We start from the raw sequence: 19,572 nt of genomic DNA on the forward strand, positions 1-19,572 counted from the left end.
CTCGTCATTCCCCCTCCGGCCTCTCAGCCCGAGAGATGAGGTTAGTAATGTGTGCCAGCTTGGCTGCGGCCACCCAGAACGTGCCTCCTGGCAGGGCGCTCTGGTATGTAAAAGTGATGGGGGTTTGGAATCCCATCCTGCTGGGAGCTGTAACAATGTGTATGGCAGCGTACTCGGTGAAAGTTGGCCTTAATGCTCACATGCTGTAGGTTTTCCTTGGATTAGGGAGCAGTAGTAACTTTCTGTCATGAGCATATAACACCTATTTATACATCTGCACAAGCCCAAACACCAAAAAACTAGTCTAATAAGTATAGGTGACATTTAAAGTGTTCAAACATCCCCAGGATGCAATACTGCTTGACAGTTTGGGTTCTGAGACAACGGGCCAAATACTATAAAGCTTCATTTGTTTTGCAGTTTCAGCCTGGTGCTACCAAATTCGTGGGAATGTTGCCAAGGAGGTAACTGTGATCGAGAAATAACTTGGGCATCTAATGACAACACTACATAGGATAAACAGAAGCCAGTCTAAATATTAAACAGCACAAACTCTTCTTTGTCAAGAGTATTAACCCATTGATTCCTTTTAAGTACTTGGTCCATACTGCTTTCATCTGCTCCTCAGGACTGTGTGAGACTCTTTTGCTCCTGTAAATTTAAGCACCGGAGAAGCCACATGGTAACTCTTTAGGTTATTCCCCAGTGCCCTGCAGTCAAAATAATTAGCTGGGTGGCTCTGGTAGCTGGGCTTCACTGCAATGAAGAAGTCAGGGTCGCTAATGAGGCATTTTGCCTCCTAGTGGACAAGAGAGGATGAAGGACAGGCTCCCTAAACTGGACTAAAGCTGAGCTGACAGAGTGAACTGCACAGCAAGCCAGGATCTTGAACATGAAGGAGGCCAAAAGAGCCCCCAGTGGGATCCGAGCACATGGGGAGAATAAGCAAAACCCATAGGTAACCAAAGAGTCATCGTCCTGCCTTTTACAGCCATCATGTTGTTATTTTGAAAGACAGTATTTATGGAAAGTGTGCTAGCAGCGCACTCTGATTTATGGCATAGAGGTCAAGAAAATGCCTTCCAGACCCCTTTTAAATTAGTATCCCCCGAGTTCTGAATATTCCACAACTTTCCAATAAAACAATATCTTTTTCTGAGCAGCCTTTTTTCTGGTCCCTCCCTCCCATTTATTTATTAAATGCTTTATCTTTTTTGTGGGCAAATCTGCAATACAGATGTGGTTTTGGTGTATCTGTACAGTAGATATAGATTGGCAAAGACCATTCCAAATACAGACATACTTTTGCCATTATAGATAAAGCAAGCTGCAAGTTTTGGAAAAAAAAGGACTGCTCTGTGCTTGTGACTTGCACATACCAGATTTTTTCACACTTCAAATTGACATAGCTAGACCAGTAAGGCTGTTAGGTGTGGCTACTGAAAAAAGCTCTATCTGTAGTTTCAACAGAACTTCTTTCCTATGAATATTTGCTGCTTGTTCCAGCTAAACTGCGTAAAGTATATTTTTCAGACCGTATTAGTCACCTTTTTATTTAGTTCATACCCAGTTCAGGAAAGAACAGAAGTAAAACGTTAACTAAAAATGTCATGGATCAACAATATAATGAAGCACATGGGAACCTTTTTGTTTTCAATAATTTTAAAGATTATTTAGGTTTGCTGCTATATTCACTGTAGATGCTTTTTGTTATATTTTGCTCAAATATGGTGTTTGTTCTCCTAATGACATTTTTCTGTCTTATTTTCTGTGAAACTGAAGAAGTGCTTTGTCTCCTGGCAAAGCATTTCCTTTTTTCGGGTAGAAATGATCCTGCATCACTTAGTAGTCCCTTGGAGAAGGTTTTGGGAACATAAAAAGCATGGACTCAAGTGCTTGGCTACATACTGGTTATACAAAGCATCGTGAAGCTTAGCAGAAAGAGAGAGACTTTGTGGTTACCAAGCACCATGTTGAGGTGGTAGCCAGATACGAGGCCATGCTGCTGTAAAGTTTTTGCCATGATTTTCAGTGGAGGCAGGCGTCACATGTGAAGATGTGAAAGTTTTTTCTTCTCTGGCATATGACAGGAGTCTTAATGCTATTCACCTTTCTCTAAAGTGTAATATCTAGGTTATTGCTTTGTTTCACGCAAATGGATCCCCACAAATATAGGGCTGCTTCAAGGCATGTAGCTTCTGTTCAGATTTGTCTGCATTGGTAGAGAGGATAGGTGGGCGACTGCAAGTTCCCAGAGTATTCTAGCAGTTGCGTCACCTAGGACTGGTGTTTCATTCTGGATTTTGAGCAACAGTCATGCAGAGATTACTAGCAAGAAATTATTATTTAAACCAGCTTCCAAAACAGACTTTTGTGTAATTTTCATATATCCGGTAGCTCTTCCAGGTTATTTGAACAGCAAACACTTTTAAAAAACATTTACCACAAGTAAATAATGAAGTTGCTATCTACAGTTAGCTAAAGGTCCAACATATCAGTTATTAACTACAATAATCACCGATTGCAATGGTTCTCCAAGCCGTTAAAAAGGTATAATTTGCATGTGCAATGTTTTTTAGCAGCAGAATTTACATGTGGAGGAGGAAGCTATAAGGCAGACATATTCTGACTGAAAAGAGCAATTAGAGGGCAGCCTGTGGTCAGAGCATCATGGCTGGTACAAAAAGAGACTGGAAGCCTGTGGCCTTATTCTTCCCCGTGCTGAAAGCACCGTGGTCAGCACCTGCAGCATTAGCCCAATACATCATTTAAAGGATGTGAAGCTATACATGAGCTGGTTTTGTATGCGTTTCCAAAACTGACCATTTTCTTTCGTTCATACTCTGCAAACATTTCTCTGGCTAACACAACTTATTATTACTACATGTCAGGGCTTTTATTGCATAATCTTGGCATCAGCTGCAAAAGGCAACAGAGTGCTCCCAAAATGTATCTTCCACAGAAAAACAAAAAAAGATAGAAGAGGCAATTCCAGCAAAACATCTGTGATGACATATTCAGCCCATTATTTTGTCAACAGTGCAAGTATTTGATGGCATAATAAAAGGATACACTTTGCTTTGCAAAAACATTGAGGGATAACAGCCAAGTTAAATAGGGTGCGATTAAAGGTTTGCTTAACCCACGGGATTCCACTTCCAGAAAAATAAAAATAGAGCCGTTTTTATCCCTCCTTCCAAGTTCTATTTGTATGCTCTTGTTTGGGGGTTAAAAAAATCACTTTAAGAACAGGGAGACTATTTTTTAAATTTATGTTTCATGCCAAAAAAAGAAAAAGTTTTGTAAGTTAATCATAATAGCAACAGAATTCTGAATTGCAAAGGGGAAAAATCAAGCCCACCTGGGGGAGAAGAGATAACCTGAGTTAATCATGTGCAAACTGCTTTGAGGGAAGAAGAGCACAATCCAGTTTAGAGCCTCATTTTAAATTATTCCTGTGCACTAATTTTCTGCTTCATTTTATTGACATAATTGATGCTATATTTCAACACATTTTGGAAATACACTGCAATGAGCGTATTTCCTTCTGATACATGTTTTTTCGAATAGCAAAGAAATGATAACTTATTACAGCGTATTTTTCATATGAAAGTTGACGTATATGTTTTTGTGGGTTTTTTTGTGCTATGATTCCTCTCTGTAAGCAAATACTGAATTCTGAAATCAAATCAGTATTGTAGTGTCTACTGCATATTACTACACTGGTACGCTTGGCATTCCAGTGGTATTTGAGAGCGTCCAGAAGAAATATTATTTCAGAGAGACGCTTAGCACAGATGGCCAAAGGTATCTATAGAAGTTACAACCATACAAATTTTTCTGAAATATGTACAGGAGTACCTAGAGGGAAATAAATGTTGCCGGATACAAACACCAGGAATTTCTATAGCATCCTCCTTCCCAGAAAAGAAAGTATAAAAATAAAATAAAAATTGAGGCTTTTGATTGCCCACTAAAGTACAATTGTTATTGTCATTTCTGAGCAAATGTCCTCCTTGTAAAAAACCTGTACACAGCGTGCACATTTTCTAACTTCTATGGTAGATCTTAGGAACAAAACTAAACGTTTTTTTAAGGGCAGCATAAACGTTGTACTGGGTTTATGTTGGGACTCTGGGTGGATGTCACTTAGAGCTATTTCCAATTCCAGAGTTTTACAAATTAATTATTGTTTACCTTGGTGATGTGGGTGCTGTAATAAACAACAAGTGACTTGATAAAGATGGCAGAGAATGACATTTTTGAGTCTGCAATTAAAACTCTGGAGTTCCTAAACTAGAGAACAAATGAGACTCTGACAGTGACTGTATCCATTTTTGGAAAAATTCTGTTATTTATATTAAACCTCCTCTATTCCAAGTTTTGTAACAAGTTCAACTGTCCCATAAAATGGCGACTAATACTCTGCTAGAGGGTAGGTACTGTGCAGCTGTTCCAATGACAAATACTGTAGGTAAAGTCACAGTTCAGTTTGCCTGCAGGTAGACAATCCAAAGATCATGCCTCTTCCAGTGCAAAATACAGAGAAAGATAAACCTTGTTTCCTGGCAGAAATTGCCATAAATTTCTCAGTTGGAAGTCCTGCATAACACCAAGGAAATCACTGAAAAGGCACCTGATTTACATTTGTATAAATGAGCGCAGAATGGCTGTCATAGATGTTTTTGCTTTTCCCTTCTCCTTCCCCTGTGTTGCATATTATTCTTCAAGAATATAGGAGAAATTATTAAAGATGACTCATCAAATTCCTTTAGATTCAGGTTTAAAGGCAGCCTAACAAAATGGCACTATAAACTCCCCCCTTATTAGTGCTGTACGTGCCTTTCCTGCAAGGCTGCTTCAAAGCAACACAGTTCTTTACAAAAAAGAGAGCCTGAAAATGTTTAAATTGAGTTTGTAATTAATTTCTTTTTATCTCTCAGATTCTCACATCTGGTTAATACAGTCCTCAGTTCAGCTTGTAATGGATTCATGACAGTTCTGGACTTCGTGAACCTTGAATCTGAAGGTAAACCTCCTGTCACTGGGCACCTGTGGATTCTCTCTCTATTTTTGCCCTTAATGTTGTCTGTTGCTATTCATAGTCTTTTTTATTTTATTTTATTTTCAGTCATGTGATGCAGTGATCTAAGTTCAGTACAGAAGAGTCTGTTGGGCTGCCAAAGCCAAAAGACAACCTACAGCAATTCTGAGTTGTGGAAGAGACATAGCAACCTTTGGGATTATTGCTTAGCAACTGCAAACACACAGAGGAGTAAAACTCACAGCCTGGCTCCACAGCAGGTCTGAGAAATCCCTAATTCACTCTAAGATTTTTAATGGTTCAGAACAGATGGGCATGTATTAAATTCCTGTTCATTTGCAAAGCCACTTTGAAAGCAGGAGGAGTAAGATCTATTTTGATACCTGCTCCAAAGGTAAGAAAAACAGTTCTTCAAAGCTTCAGAAGCAAGAGAGAAAGTCTTTTTAAATTTTAATTGTATTGAGAAGAAGATCATGTATGAATAGGGTATTGGGCTCTTTGTGATTGGTCAGATAAACATGCTCTATGAAGCACATTAGGGAAAGGCAAAACTATTTCTGAGCAATAGAGCGTCAAGGAGATTGGACTCTGTTTTTGAAAAGACTTTTGTAATTCAAACATCTCCAAAATATTTACCTAGACAAACTTTTGTCTTTCCTGGCCCCATCCCACCCTTCAAAATCCCCTAAAAGAGTAACAATGAAACCATAAAAATCTTATTTATGAGCAGATTTGGGTTTTGTACAGAAAACGGGGAGATAATCTTTTTGTACCAGCAGGGATTCCAGCAAGAATATTTCTCTCACAGAAAAGGAGCCAGGAAGGTGGCATCCTACTAAATAATGAATAGCTTATCTTGCCTTCAGCTTGAGCAAAGGCTTACAGGAAACTTTATATCACATTTCAAATTTCTTGGGTGTTTCTAAAGCTTGTCTCTGTGCACCATGCTTAATATTATTTGGACAATCAAGCCTCTACTTGGGAATGTCATAGGCCATGAGAGCTCCATTATGAGCCAAATTCTCAACTAATGTAAATCAGCACTGACGTTTATGAGCCAATGGTGTCTTATACAAACTGGAGGAGTGTCCCTGTAATCCTCAACAAATTCCAAGTTTCAGGGCCGCACTGTAGCACTCCTTTGTTGTTTATTTTAATAGTTATGTGCTGTTTGTATGTTCTTCCATACCCTCTTAGTCTTCTTTATCTGTCCTGCATTAAAGCAGTGGGCATAGTTCTCTATGCTCTGCTTCCACTCTTGGAGTTACACGAATGCCATGGAATTGAGACAGAACAGTTGCACTTAGTTGTTTTTTGTTTTGTTTTGTTCAGCAACGTGGAGATACTTTCTAAACATTTATGAATCCTCAAAATCATCCTAACAAATGGTTGAGAGCAGTGTAGAAAATATATTCATAATCATTCAGAATCAGCCACCTCATAAAGCAGAGTGTGGTTGTCACTTTAACAATGCACAGAAACTGCAGAACGGTTTCATAAAGGATGTTAAAAAATAACATAAGTATTTGAAACTGCAAGAACAGTTTATTTTGGCACAACAAAACCAGCTGATTTGGAATGTGACCAGAACATTTGGTCAACACCCTGCTTTGAACCAGGAAGAGTCTGGTTTTACAGCTTATTGAAAGAAACTCACCTAAGCAAGGAACAATTTGACAAGGTTGGCAGGTTTCCCTTTCTACCATTATAAATCTGGACTCCTTTACAGCTCATGTCCTTCGGTGGCAAAACCAGCTACCATCTTAAAACCCTCTGTGTGGGTCAGGCAGGCAGCTTGATCCATAAATCCGTCTCACTCCCCAGCAGGTAATCATCTTTGAAAACAAATTACCAGAAGATGCCAACAAGCCCATCGAGAAAACAGACATAGAAATTTAGTGCTGTGAAGCATCTTACCTATCCAAGCAGTATTTGGAGTCAAACAATGGTTATGAACCAGAAGGTCAACATCTTAGTAATTACATTTGTGTGCCAGGAGGGCTGTAGATCACATTTATGCATTTCCTGGAAGGCTGAACTCTCTTCAGAACAGCTACAAATGCTTAAACACGAAGAGCAAAACGTATCAAAAGCAATGGTATTGCTATGGATACTGAAAGGCCTGAGTGAAAAGCACTTTTAAATAAAAGCTTGAAAAGGATAGTGTGGCAGCAAGTTCAGAGTGGAGTTTCATCTTTAATTTGGAAGGGCGTTAGGCTCTCTCTACTAATATCACCCTTCCCTTGCTGTTGTTTAACACTGAGCTGGGTTTTTTGCAGCATGCTGGTGATTTTTCATGCTTTGAATCAAGTAGTTAGGCAACATTCTGCTCCATTCTGTATGTGTAAGTGCCATTACAGATGCAGACAGTTATGTGTGGAGACACATAGCAATAGTTTTCAAATTGTGCCTTGTGAGCAACTCGGTTTCTTCCTGATATTTCACAGAATGAACATTTTGAGAAGAAAACGGTAGAGTTTGGGAAACTGTAAAGGGAGATATCTGCAACTCGCTGTAGATCTGTCTTCTATAGAACAATCTACAAGATTAAGTGCTTGTGAACAGCTTAATTACAGAGTTCATGGTATAGTTTCCCTTTCTGTAGCAGCTCTGCTGACCCATACACCTGTGTCCTCGTTACCTTAACAAAATGTCCAGAGGAAGAAATAGTTGCCAAAGCTGAAATTAAGTAGTCTATGGGACAAGCTTCCTCACTGTTTTTCACAGCTACAGAAAAGATGAAGCAGAAGAAGGCATGTAGAGAAATCTTGCTCCTAGGCATCTAGTATTTTCCATTACTTGCTTCCTTTGTCTTATATCCACTGGATTTCCTGGAGGCATGGAATGGGACCTTAACAGAAATAACGATACTAGGGGTAAGAGGAATCCACTGGTTAGAACTGGGGGATAAGTCTTCCGAGCACTGTTTACCACTTGGTTTCTGAGTCTCTAAGTGACCTGGAATTAATCACTTCTCTTCTGTGTCTCAGTTTCTTCTCCCATAAGAAAGGAACACACTTACTTAGTTGCTCTGTCTCCAAGGGCTGTTGTGATGCATAATTAATCTTTATAAATCATTTACTGATCTTTGAAGTAAAGAGGCAGTATTTATTTAGGAGTACAAAGCAGCAGTAACAGAATAAAAAAGGAACATAGAAAAATTATTAGTTAATTCCTAACAATAGACTTTCTTCCTGTGTCATCTGCTAGGACACTGCTGCATCTTTTTACATTATATAACGTGCTGCTTTTGTTCTGTGTCACAGTGATTGAGGTATGGCTGCTCAGCCAGAAGCAGCAGCCCAAACTGCAGCTTTAAAACATCCCAAACGTGGAGGCAAGAATATGACTGCCACAGAAATGAAAAGAAATCAGGGGAATGATGAGCTGCCATGTCTTAGTAATTATGCTCCGTGGAAAGAGCAGAGGTGTCTGAGTCTGCAGGAGACAAAGGTGAAGATGATTCTTGCAGAAAAGGCAAAAGAAGAAAAGGTAAAGAAGAGAGAACCCTGTGACTGGCTGTCCAAAGAGTGGTTCAGTGAAGACAAAGAGTCACTAGATACTCGCATCTATTTGCTTGACAAACTCCTACCTACATTAATCGCAGGGATAGAAAAACTGTCAATGGAAGTGGAAAGAAAGAATGTGCTTGCACCAGACAAAGAACCAACCACATTTAACCCCATTAATTTTCTTGGAGAATACCTGATGAGACATAACCCTCAGTATAGTATTTCTACAAAACCAGGCCCATACCTGAGAGGAATGAAGATGGTCATGGAGGAGCTAAAAACTGAGATGCCAGGTACAACATCAGAGAGGTGAGAGAGTTGAAAGTGTGGCTGGTCACAAGACCAGAGCTGGTGTCTTGGTCTCTGTTTTACAAGAGGAATGGTGTGAGTGCAGCCTGGCTGGGGAAGTGTCGAACAAAATTAATCTTGTGGAGTACGGTGCCAGAGATGGTAGTTGTCTCTCATAAAAACTTGAGAAGCAGGACAAATGCCAGAACATGTCACACAAAATGAGACACTAGTTATTCCTGTTTAAGGTGATATTCTGCTCTTCACAAGTATATAATTCCTCTTTAGACTCTATCTTAATTACATATGTGGAATGCAAACTGCTTTCAAACCGGTCTAGGTTAGTGACAGCAGTTCTTTAGGACAGGTGTTAGTATCAAAGGTCTATGGACTCTTCAGATCATTTCTTGTCTATTTTTCCAAACTTCATAAAAAGATAACCTTTTTTCCTCCTTCAGGATGATTTTTCTTGACCAAACTAACAACAATATTGTCCTGGCACATTGTAGAAACTCCTGGAATTTTTACTTAGGCTTTCCTTTCAGATTCTTTTTTCCCTTTAAAGTAGAAACTGTTTTGTTTTTTATCATGTTGCTTATTTCTGGGGTGTATTCTAGGCTGCTTGCTTTAGTATAATATTTAATGAATATTGGAAGGGGATTCCATGGCATCTTACAATATGCTAAGGTTAGAATGTGAGTGCATTAGGTGAACAATAATGCTTTCATTTTCATTGCTCTATTCAGAAAAATATAGAAGTGAACATTTGTGTTTATAGATGACCCAGAGGTGATTGTGAATGATGTCAAAATTACTCATTCACTACTAGATCACTGTATTCTCTATCTGTGTTTGTAGAATAATGACTTCTATTTGAATGGCTGTCTCTTCTATTTGCATAAGTAGTACATACAGCTTGAAAATTGGTTTCAGGGTTTCAGTGTCAGGAATTAGGGAAGTAAAATGCTGACATGTCTTATACATAAACTGTAAATGAAGATAATTGAAGTTCCCAGTATTACAATGAATAAAAGAATATGTTAAATTTCTCTCTATTGCTCTGAGTTTCTGTCTCTCTACATTTCTAGTCCACATAGTGTTACAGTTCATAGGAACACGCCTTGTGTGAATACAACTAAAGCAGTGTGATAAGTGAATTTCATGCAGTCACTTCCGTCCTTTTTCCCCACAGATAAAAAAAATTGTATCTGAGTGATCGTGGTCAGTGTGTAAGAGTTCAGCTTTTTGATTTTTCTTCATAAGCAGACATACAGTAGTACAACCAGAGTTGGTAAAAGATTTTCAATTTTATTTTTTATTTTTTAAATGCTGGTCCACTGAAACAAATGATCTGGGGAAACATCTTCATTTTCAGTGAGCTTTCACTCAAGCACAGGCTGTTCTGGGGGGATGTTTAGGGTGCCAGCCTTGCCACACCTTTGTTTTGGGGACTGTTTCACCATTCATATTGCTTCACAGAGGAACACCTGGATGCAGGAAGTTCAGAACCATATCTCATTTTTATTTTGCAAAAGAAATTGAATTAAAATACATAAAATTTCCTGGAGGTTTGGGTTGGTTTTTTGTTTGTTTTGGTTTTGGGGTTGTTTTTTTTTTTCTGCTAAAATACTCTTAGCTTTCATTGTGAAACAGAGCTTATTTCTGTAGAGGTCAGATTTTCCTGTAGAATGCAAAGTGCTGGCTACCAGTGACATGTTATGTTGGCCTTGGCTGTTAAGTCCATGTTTACATTTGGAGACAGGTTCTCCATCTGTAGCTATCGCAGCTGATGCAAAGGAAGTGACTATCAAGACTTGTAGAAATCAATCTCTCCGTAGATAGCACTGCCATGGGGGTTTATGTAGCCATAGCTGTAGCAGGTTTTGCCTATCCGCTGGTAGTAGTATCATGGGATTTGCATTCACAGCAGCTCAGGATTTACATATTTGTGATGGCTGTGTTATGGGATTTGCATAGGATTCTTAAATCACAGCAGCACAGAGGATTTTACTGACACCATGTAGCACTGAGACTCCTAATGTGGGTCATTGGCTTTCTAAACAGGAAAAAAATTTTACAAAAGAAATGCCAGTCTGCACCCAAAATCTCTCACATAAGCACCAGAAAGATGAGGACTGAAATTCTGGCCCCAATGAAGCTCCTGGGAGCCTTGACATTACCTGCAGGAAAGGCAGGATTTCACCACAGGTTCTTTCCTAAAGCTCACCAGTCCTCAGCGAGCTCTCTCAGGCTTCCTCCAGCCTCTCCTTAACTGCCACCTGCCTGGGAGGCAAGGCATGCGGGGGAACAGATGGGAGAAATTCCTTATCCAAATGGATTGATACCTGAAACAGAGACTTTATTCGTTCAGGGATAGTAGTCCTTCAGTCTGAGTCACCCATCCTTGTGTGGGAGTTAGGCAGCTGTCTTCCTGAAGAAACATGTTTCATTCTGCAGGGAGAAGTCACCCTCGCTGCCATCTCATCTTCTCTGGAAATGTCTTATACTGAAATGAGCTCACTTTGAAACGAGTCCCCAGCACTGTTATAGCCTGTTTTGCCATTGTTGTCTACGGGAGAAACATTTTGTGCCACAGCAGAGACACCAGGCAGAGGATGCAGCTGCCTGGTGTTTTAGGACCCTAGAAATAAATGCAAAAGTGCAGCACAGCGCAGGTGCAGCACAGAATGTAAATTGTGCTGGGCACGTCCCAGATTTCCCCAGCACTGTTATAGCCTGTTTTGCCATTGTTGTCTAGGGGAGAAACATTTTGTGCCACAGAGGATGCAGCTGCCTGGTGTTTTAGGACCCTAGAAATAAATGCAAAAGTGCAGCACAGCGCAGGTGCAGCACAGAATGTAACTTGTGCTGGGCACGTCCCAGATTAATCACCAGAGCACCTTGGCAACTCTTAGCATGGCCTTAGCTCTGTTTCCAGCTTGCAGACCGCTCCTGAGGAGGAGCTGCAGCTGGAAATGGTCTGGTTTTCTCTTTCTGTCTGTAGCATACATTGGAGAAAAGTCTGTTAGTCTATTTAGCTTGGTACCTGTTACATACCTCCTCTTCGCTGTGTCTGAAGGAGTCAGAAGACAGGAAATTATTTTACCCTTCCTCTGCTATTAAAGTGCCAGAGGCTGAACTGCCTCAGCAGGCACTTGTGCAATGCCCACAATTGATTAAGGAACCCAGTTATTCATTAAGAAACCTTGGTGATAAGTGGCCATGAAGAACAAGTACCTAGTGATAAAACTGACTGTGGTCAAAGTGTATTGCTGTAACATGTTAAATAGGCCTTTCTATTCATTAAAGAAAATATAAATTGTTTTGTAATTTCTAGGATGACCCCATAGCAACAGAAGAGAGCAGGGACAGGATCAGCCCATCTTCACAATATGTGAAACATGGGGTGGAAGGGAGCAGAAATTGTTAGTTAAAATACAGTTTCTGGACTAGTGTGTTCTCAGGTACAAACGAGGAGCAGTTCCCCTTGCTCTGACTAGCTGTAGAGGGTGTAAGTGAGAGCCGCAGGGGTGAGCAGGGCAGCTGCTGCAATGCAGAAAGGTTCCAGCAGCCTCCGTGAGCAGGAACCGTTCTCCCCATATGAACTGATCCTTTGGCTTTAAGCATTTTGAACTTCCTAAAGGCTTTTTTTCCATTTCATAAATGAACAAAGTCAAAACCAAAGCAGATGAGTTCTACGGCATCAATTTTATTCAGTTCTTTTGTTGTGCGAAATGGAGGATTAGGAAAAATATGACTGGGTGATTGGAAAAGCAAAGAAAATGGAAGGAAGAGGAAAGGGAGGTACTTTTAGTCCAAGCTTGCAAACTTTATGCATTCAAAATGACGGAGAGGTTGGTGTATTATCCCTGTCCTAAGGGAGTAAGGACTTTATTGTGTAAGACTGCTTAAGAAATTTCATTGAACGTTGTTCTTTGCCGATGAAGTGCTCATGTGAAATGGTACTTAGGCTTTGAGACAAATGCATACTGATGCAATTTTGTTGGTAAATCAAGTGTAGCAAAATTAGGCACCTCTGTTCCTGCTAAAATTGAAAGAAAATTGAAGGACATCTACACAATAAATGATTAATGCCATTATAAATGTGAAGGTAAAATTTATCACTGTTGAAACTACACAAACTAGGAGAGCTGTAAAGATGATTTTCCCTTAAATGTCTACCGTATACTCTACAAGAGGCTCTCTCCACATGCACGTATCTGACAGTCAGAGGTTATTTCTTCAGATTCATAGTTACACTAGATTTCAGGAGATGATACATGTCAGGATATAAATACTCTCACCTCCTTGGAGCTGCCCTCTGAAAACACGGATTACTAATCTAGTCCCATAGTCACACCAGTAATTTTGTGCCCCAAACACCAAGTGTTTCTTTGGAAAAAAATCTGCTTGTACTAGAAGGACAAGAATTTCAGTAAGAAGTTATTTCCTTTCCTTTTGTTCTTCCGGGTAGGCTCAATCTAGCTTAAATATGTTTATGATGGTATCTTTCTAAACCATATTCCCGTGTCCTACAGGCTGGCCAGGATGAAGTCTGAGGCAAAGAACAAACGTAAGGAAAAGGAGCAGGTGGACAATATGAAGTCTCAGGTGAAAGAGATGAGAAAGGAGGAGCTGGCAATTCAGTTCAAAGAGTGGACAGTGGATGTCAGTGGCAGAATACCGGTTGCACTGGTAACTAGAGATGTTCCTTGTTAACACACTGCTATGATTGTTCCAGACAGGAGGAAAAGGAAGTTTGTGATAGTGCTGTCTGCCCTGGCATGGCAGCATGGAGCACAGGGATGGATAATGGCTCTGACATCCCTTAGGGTCAGGGTGCAGGCCACTGTCTACCACTTAGCCTCACGAAGCCCTGATTCCTCACGAGCACATGGAAGGATTGCGATGCATTCTCCACAGAAGTCCTGGGAAGCTAAACGCCCCGTAAGGTACTCAGACACTCCTGAGGTTGTTGGATACATACCTTATCACTGGATATCCTTCTCTGCAGCTGGTTATCCCTCAGAATCCCCTTAAAAAGGCCCAGGGCAGCCACTCTTGCACTCCTGTGGCCTCCATTAAATCTTCTTTCTGCCCCTGTGACTCATAAAAATTGATACTGCAGCTCATAAAAGATGAGATTTGCAGTAATTGTAATACATCTCTTGGTACAAGCATCTTTCTTACAAGTCACACAAGGCCCCTAGGAAATTGTGCTGTAGTTACACACAGCACAACATAGACAAGGTCTACATTTAACATGCGTCGTAAGAAGCACTGCTGGCCCATACGACTAATTATTCTGGATGATTTATTTTAGTAATTGCCTACTGTTTTCTGCATGAAACAGGCCTTTGACTATTACCTTGATTTGCAGGTTCAGAGTGCCCTGAGGTCTTTTCCAGATGTCATTGCTTCTACTCCCATAGATATGAAAAAAGGTAAGTTTTCGATGTGTCTTCTTCAGTTTCATTTCTGTGGTCTGAGTTCTGATGCAAACTGTGAGCAAACAGTGAATGGATTTGATAATAGAGAAAGAATCTCTAAGGGTAGTTACACCAGCTAGGATATTAGCCACCAATCTTCAGGCAGATTGGAAAGAGACTGAGCCACCATGTGGTTCATTAATATGATCTTGAAAAGTATGGAAAGAAGTTTAAAAAATCTTTTGGAGAGATAGAAAGATCAGATGCAGGCCCTTTCCACCTACATCCTGCATTAGCCAGATATTGCCATGTGCTTATCATGATTTTTAACAATCACTGTAACTGTCCTTCATCTACTCTATTCCACGGTGTTCCTTGTCTCATGGGAGGTCTTGGAAATCCCATGGACAGCTTGGCATACTGGAGGTATGGAGGAAAGGTAGGATCAAAAAAATTAAAATCTGACAGTGTTGTTACCTTTTATGGTTTCAGGGAAGATGCTGAAGCTTACCTAACGCTCCACCAAATCACACATCTTGTCTAGCCGTTCCCTTTGCCAGTCCCAGGCATGCCAGTGACACACAGCACAAGGGCCTCTGTATCGGAGCACTCAGCACAGAAAGATTTCCATAATTCCTGTCCACTTTACATAGCTTACACTTGACCTCCCCAAATAATGATAATTGAATAGATAGAGCCAGGAACATTGAAGTGGCAACATACAGCCTGCTGCCAGCCCTTTACATCGATAGCCTTATAATGATCATGAATAATAACAAATCTGCCTTTGCTGGAAGATGGGATGATAAGCAGGGAACCGCCAGAGTGCATTTCTGCTTGCTGCTGAAGTCACCTCTGTCCAGAGCTTGCCCTTGCTCAGCCCTTTCTACATTACAGAATTGTTCCTCTGAGTAATCATCCTATATTGATAGTACGTTGTGCGAATGCCAAACACAGCCCTTGTGCTCCTGCTGTGGTGGCTCTGGTTCTCCTGTGTGAACAGATACTGGGACGTGAGTTTGAGAAGGAAGTTTCTGTCCAGATGTTGCTTTCCAGATGCTGGAGGTGCTTTATGTCATATTTCACTAACAGTGTGGCTCCATTTCTTGATGTATTTCATTTAATAGCATCCAATATACATTAATGGAACATTAAGCTTTGTTTTATAGTTTAATAAAGATAATGTGCTGTTTAGGAATATCTTAAGCAACAAGAGATAAATGCATGCTATGGTGAATTTTCTCTTTATTCCTGATATACTGTAGAAGAAAGAACAGAAGAATAATCCCAACACAAAAATAATCCCAACAGAAATAGCATGTCTGTGCTCAAGGACGTCATTCAGAAATCTATGTAGACAGTTGACATACCTTCTCAGTTCCATTACAGCAACCCAGGAGCTGACCAAAAGATAGTTTTGAATATCATAATCAGTAAAAATATTCCCACAGAGCTTCTTGGGAAAATTACTGACTTTCAGATGCCACTCTTGCAAAGCAGAATCCATGTCCCCAGAATTTTAAGGCGGTTTTATCTGTTTGTTAAATCAAAAATCATTTCTTCCCTCACATAATTAGTTGTAAGTACTGTTAAAATCATTGCAATTTGCACCAACGTATGTCAAGAATAAATATGACCATACAGTTCTGAATAGGTAAGTGCAGATTCTCAGCAAGAGAAATATGTAAGAATCAGATTTAGATAGCCTCTATACAGTCAGATGCTTCAGCTTTGTGTAGGATAACCTCAAATAAACGTAATCCAACACGAGAAGAAAGTTAATGTAATATAACAATGTGCAAAAAAATGTGTACAATATGCAAAACCACAACTGTTTGCTTTCTAAACCAATGTCCCTTCATTTTTTACTAGCAATCTATGACAGGAAGCTGGAAATCGTAGACACATTGGAAAAAAAAGTAAACATAGATGAATTCACAGAGGTGAGAAATGAAATAAGAACATTTGATTCAGAATATGATGTTTATCACAAAGCGGTAGCATTTCCCTGGGGACAGCTAAGATCAGTAAGTGAAGGGCTTCACTTCTCCAGCATCCCAGGTAATTGGTTGTATCAGGACATTTCATGTTCCATCTCCGTATCCATCAACCCTTCCATTCTGGCCAGCAAGGGGGAAGTATTTTGCTTTCTTCAGAGCTGCAGCCTGTGCCGCTCTCTGAGAAGTTACTCTAGAAGCAGTGGGTTTTAGGACATCCCTCCCAGTCCCTTTCTAGAATGCCAAAGCCCTGAATCATCGGTGAATTCAGATTTTGTGTTGGCTGCTCAAGGGAGGTTCGGTGTCCCAATATAAGCATTAGCCTGAGGTAATTAGTACTGCTCTCAAAGTCGTGTTATTTCTGATTAAGTTCTATTAACCATAGAAAAACCTAACAAGTGATGAACTGGGATGAGAAGCTCTACCATTTTTACCCTGAACTATTACTGGCCTGAACCATAACCAAACCGCAACAAGTGTCGTAAGTGTGTGAGAAGCATAACCAGGCTGAAAAATACGCAGTTTTAAAATCAAAAGCTGTCATTGAGAAACATCAGAAGTGTGTTTGTAACTCACCAAAATCAATAAATGTAGTTGGAAGTTTCATCCCATTACTCTACTCTTCATCAATTTGAAAACAACCAAATCAGTACAAACTATATTTGCTGAAAAACTCTCCAGGCCAAGACTTTGCCAGCCATTTCTACCTACGACAGAGCTAAATTCTATGGCTGGGTAATTAAACCTGTGAAAAGGGATGTTTAGAATAGAAATAACGACAGACCCTCAATTGCAGCAGTGCTAGTGGGTGCTGTTACAATAATTAAAAACAGAGTATAAAGCAGCTGTGCAGAGACTAATTTCAAGCAACCATGTGTGATTTTTGTGCCTCTTCACTCCCAGGAGACTCACATGTTCAGTAGTTTGCACAGAGATGCATTTTTATGATAACTTGTTGAAGGCTTTTTTAAGCATGAAATGAGGTATTTTAAAATTTAACCTCAGAATAACTGCATTTAATTAAGAAAACTATTGTGGATAATGGGAGCCCACAGAATTGCTTTTGTCACTGAAATAAAGCATCAATCCATAACCCCTATGGTACATGTATAAGCACTGAATGAATTCATGTTCCATTAGCATTAGAAAAATGTTTAAAAATATATTTTGTGTACTCTTTATTTTAATGCAATTAAAGAGATGACAACAGAGATCAGAAATACAAAAGACATGGACTGTCAAGCTGCCTGATTTACCAGCCAGTGCAACGTTGTTCTCAGAATATATTCTCTGATGCTTTTTCCAGTCCGGTTTTAATTGAATCAAATGATGAGGCTTTCATCACTTCCCTTGGGAAACTGTTCCATAATCACAGGCCTTGCTCTCAGGACAGGGCTGTTTCTAATCCTCAGCTACTATTTACCTTTGTTCATCAGTTTGCATTATCCACCAAAACCAGAAAGAGAAATGATCTTTCTCCGCACTGGTCTAGGCCCTTTCGCATGTGGAAAGCATTGCTTTTTAATAGACCTTAAAATTAAATGGCACTTTAAAATTAAATGGCACTTTTTTTTTTCTTCCTTGAATTCAGTGCAGCTTTGGGTTACTTAAAGGCTGTTAGAAACTCAGTAGAGACCTCATACATTGTTATTAATTGGGTTTTGGGGTTTTTTTCCAGACATGCAAACAGTGGCTGTTGTATTTTTACATCCTTCGTGACAAGCTCTTGGGGTCTTTTATGTTAAAAGCATTTAAATCCCAGAGACCGCTCCTTAATAGTTTATTTCACAGGCTCTGTACTCTAACATGCAGAACCCCCAGCAGCCTGACACAAAGCTATTGACACCAAGGAAATACTCACATTGCTTTTGTAGGGTCAGAATCAGTCTTTAAAGGTGAGATTATTTTCCATGATTGCATGTGGCTTACTCGATTTCTATGGAGATCAGTAGGAACTAAAAGCAAAGATCCATCGTTATTGATGATAACGTGTTCACAAACTGCAGCGAGATCTCACACTGGATAGCAAGAAGGAGGTGTGCCAGCTTTCTTCTGATGGGTGTCAAAATCTCTTGGTTAATAATAAATAAAAGTATGCTTATTATGTGTACGGTACTTTACACAGTAGAGTGCTTCACACAGATCAGCTAAGAAAAGCTTATGACTCTACGATAGTTCCTCCTGCCCACATAGCTGAACATACGCTTCTAAAAAATTTTCTGTGGAGCTGTTAGACAGCAGTATTAATACACAAGTCTTTGGATATGTCACCAAGATGACATACAAAATAACAAGCTGCTTGTCCAACCTGCCTCCTCCCAACTGCTGTCATCTTTAAGGTTCATCTGTCACAGGGCTCCGGGTTGTAATAGCTCTGAAAAGCTAGTAGATACACGTAGCCCCAGATCTGCCACCTTGTCTCCAACCCACCTACATCCTCTCTTTTTATGCTGAAATGCAGAAAAAACATACATTGCATTAGGAATTCTTCTTTCCCACCAGCCACCCCTCAGGCCTTTGGCTGCTGCTTCTCTGCTCTTCCTCTTTTCTCCGCTTGTCCCATATACTTGGAAATTATGCAATATAGACATGAATAATAATAACATAAATTAATATTTCAGTTCGTTAATGCCTGTGCGGCATTTCAACAAGTCCAAGATGTTCTAGCACTTATGTCAGATATCCATACTCTAAAAATGGGATAATGGGAAACATTCTGTGTTTTGCAAATTCCTCCTTTTAACCGTATGGGCTCCCTGTTACAGTGGCTGGCTCCAGAAACCTGCTATAATAATTCAGCACAGGCTTTGGGATTGTGGTTTGTTCTGATGGCCATTATTATTTATGTCATGCACACCACATTTTTAGAACCATATTGCTTTTGCTCATAAAAACCACATGGCTATAAATCCAAAGTGTTAAAGTGTCTCCAAGGCTAGAACTTAAAATAAATCTCGAGTCAGTAGTATTCCCAGTGTCAGAGGACCTAGGTGACAGCAGGCTCATTTTCAAAAGGTTCTTTCCTTTTTTTGTTGTATCCAGACTGGTTCTCTAAACACTGAGATTGTGGGCAATGGTCATTTTGTGGCATTAGAGAGTTGAGTGACTGTCAGTTCTGCAAAAACCAATGGCTCAAAATGCCTCATTGGGAGTAAAGTCAGGAATACTAAATGCTGCAGAAAACCATGGAGAACTACTATCCTCCCTGAGATAACCTAGCTTAAGCAATGACATTTCATAGGAGGGGTTCTGATCCAGCATCTCTGAACCACTGAACATGACAAGTGACCTCTGGGCCAGGA

At 39.9% G+C, this 19,572-nt stretch overlaps 1 protein-coding gene across 1 annotated transcript in view; it reads left to right on the forward strand.

The window, feature by feature from the left end:
* Nucleotides 1–8,389: 8,389 nt before the first annotated feature.
* Nucleotides 8,390–19,572, forward strand: part of EFCAB5 (EF-hand calcium binding domain 5) — a gene marked incomplete at its 3' end in the record, with an annotated part of 33,232 nt that continues 22,049 nt past the window's right edge. The window contains exons 1-4 of the mRNA XM_009584841.1: nucleotides 8,390–8,865; nucleotides 13,383–13,539; nucleotides 14,225–14,288; nucleotides 16,146–16,216. Coding sequence (XP_009583136.1) covers nucleotides 8,390–8,865; nucleotides 13,383–13,539; nucleotides 14,225–14,288; nucleotides 16,146–16,216 — 768 coding nt within the window. The remainder of the gene's footprint in view (nucleotides 8,866–13,382; nucleotides 13,540–14,224; nucleotides 14,289–16,145; nucleotides 16,217–19,572) is intronic.

Source organism: Fulmarus glacialis, unplaced genomic scaffold (assembly GCF_000690835.1).
Source record: "Fulmarus glacialis isolate BGI_N327 unplaced genomic scaffold, ASM69083v1 scaffold48189, whole genome shotgun sequence".
In the NCBI taxonomy this organism is placed as follows: Eukaryota; Metazoa; Chordata; class Aves; order Procellariiformes; family Procellariidae; genus Fulmarus; species Fulmarus glacialis.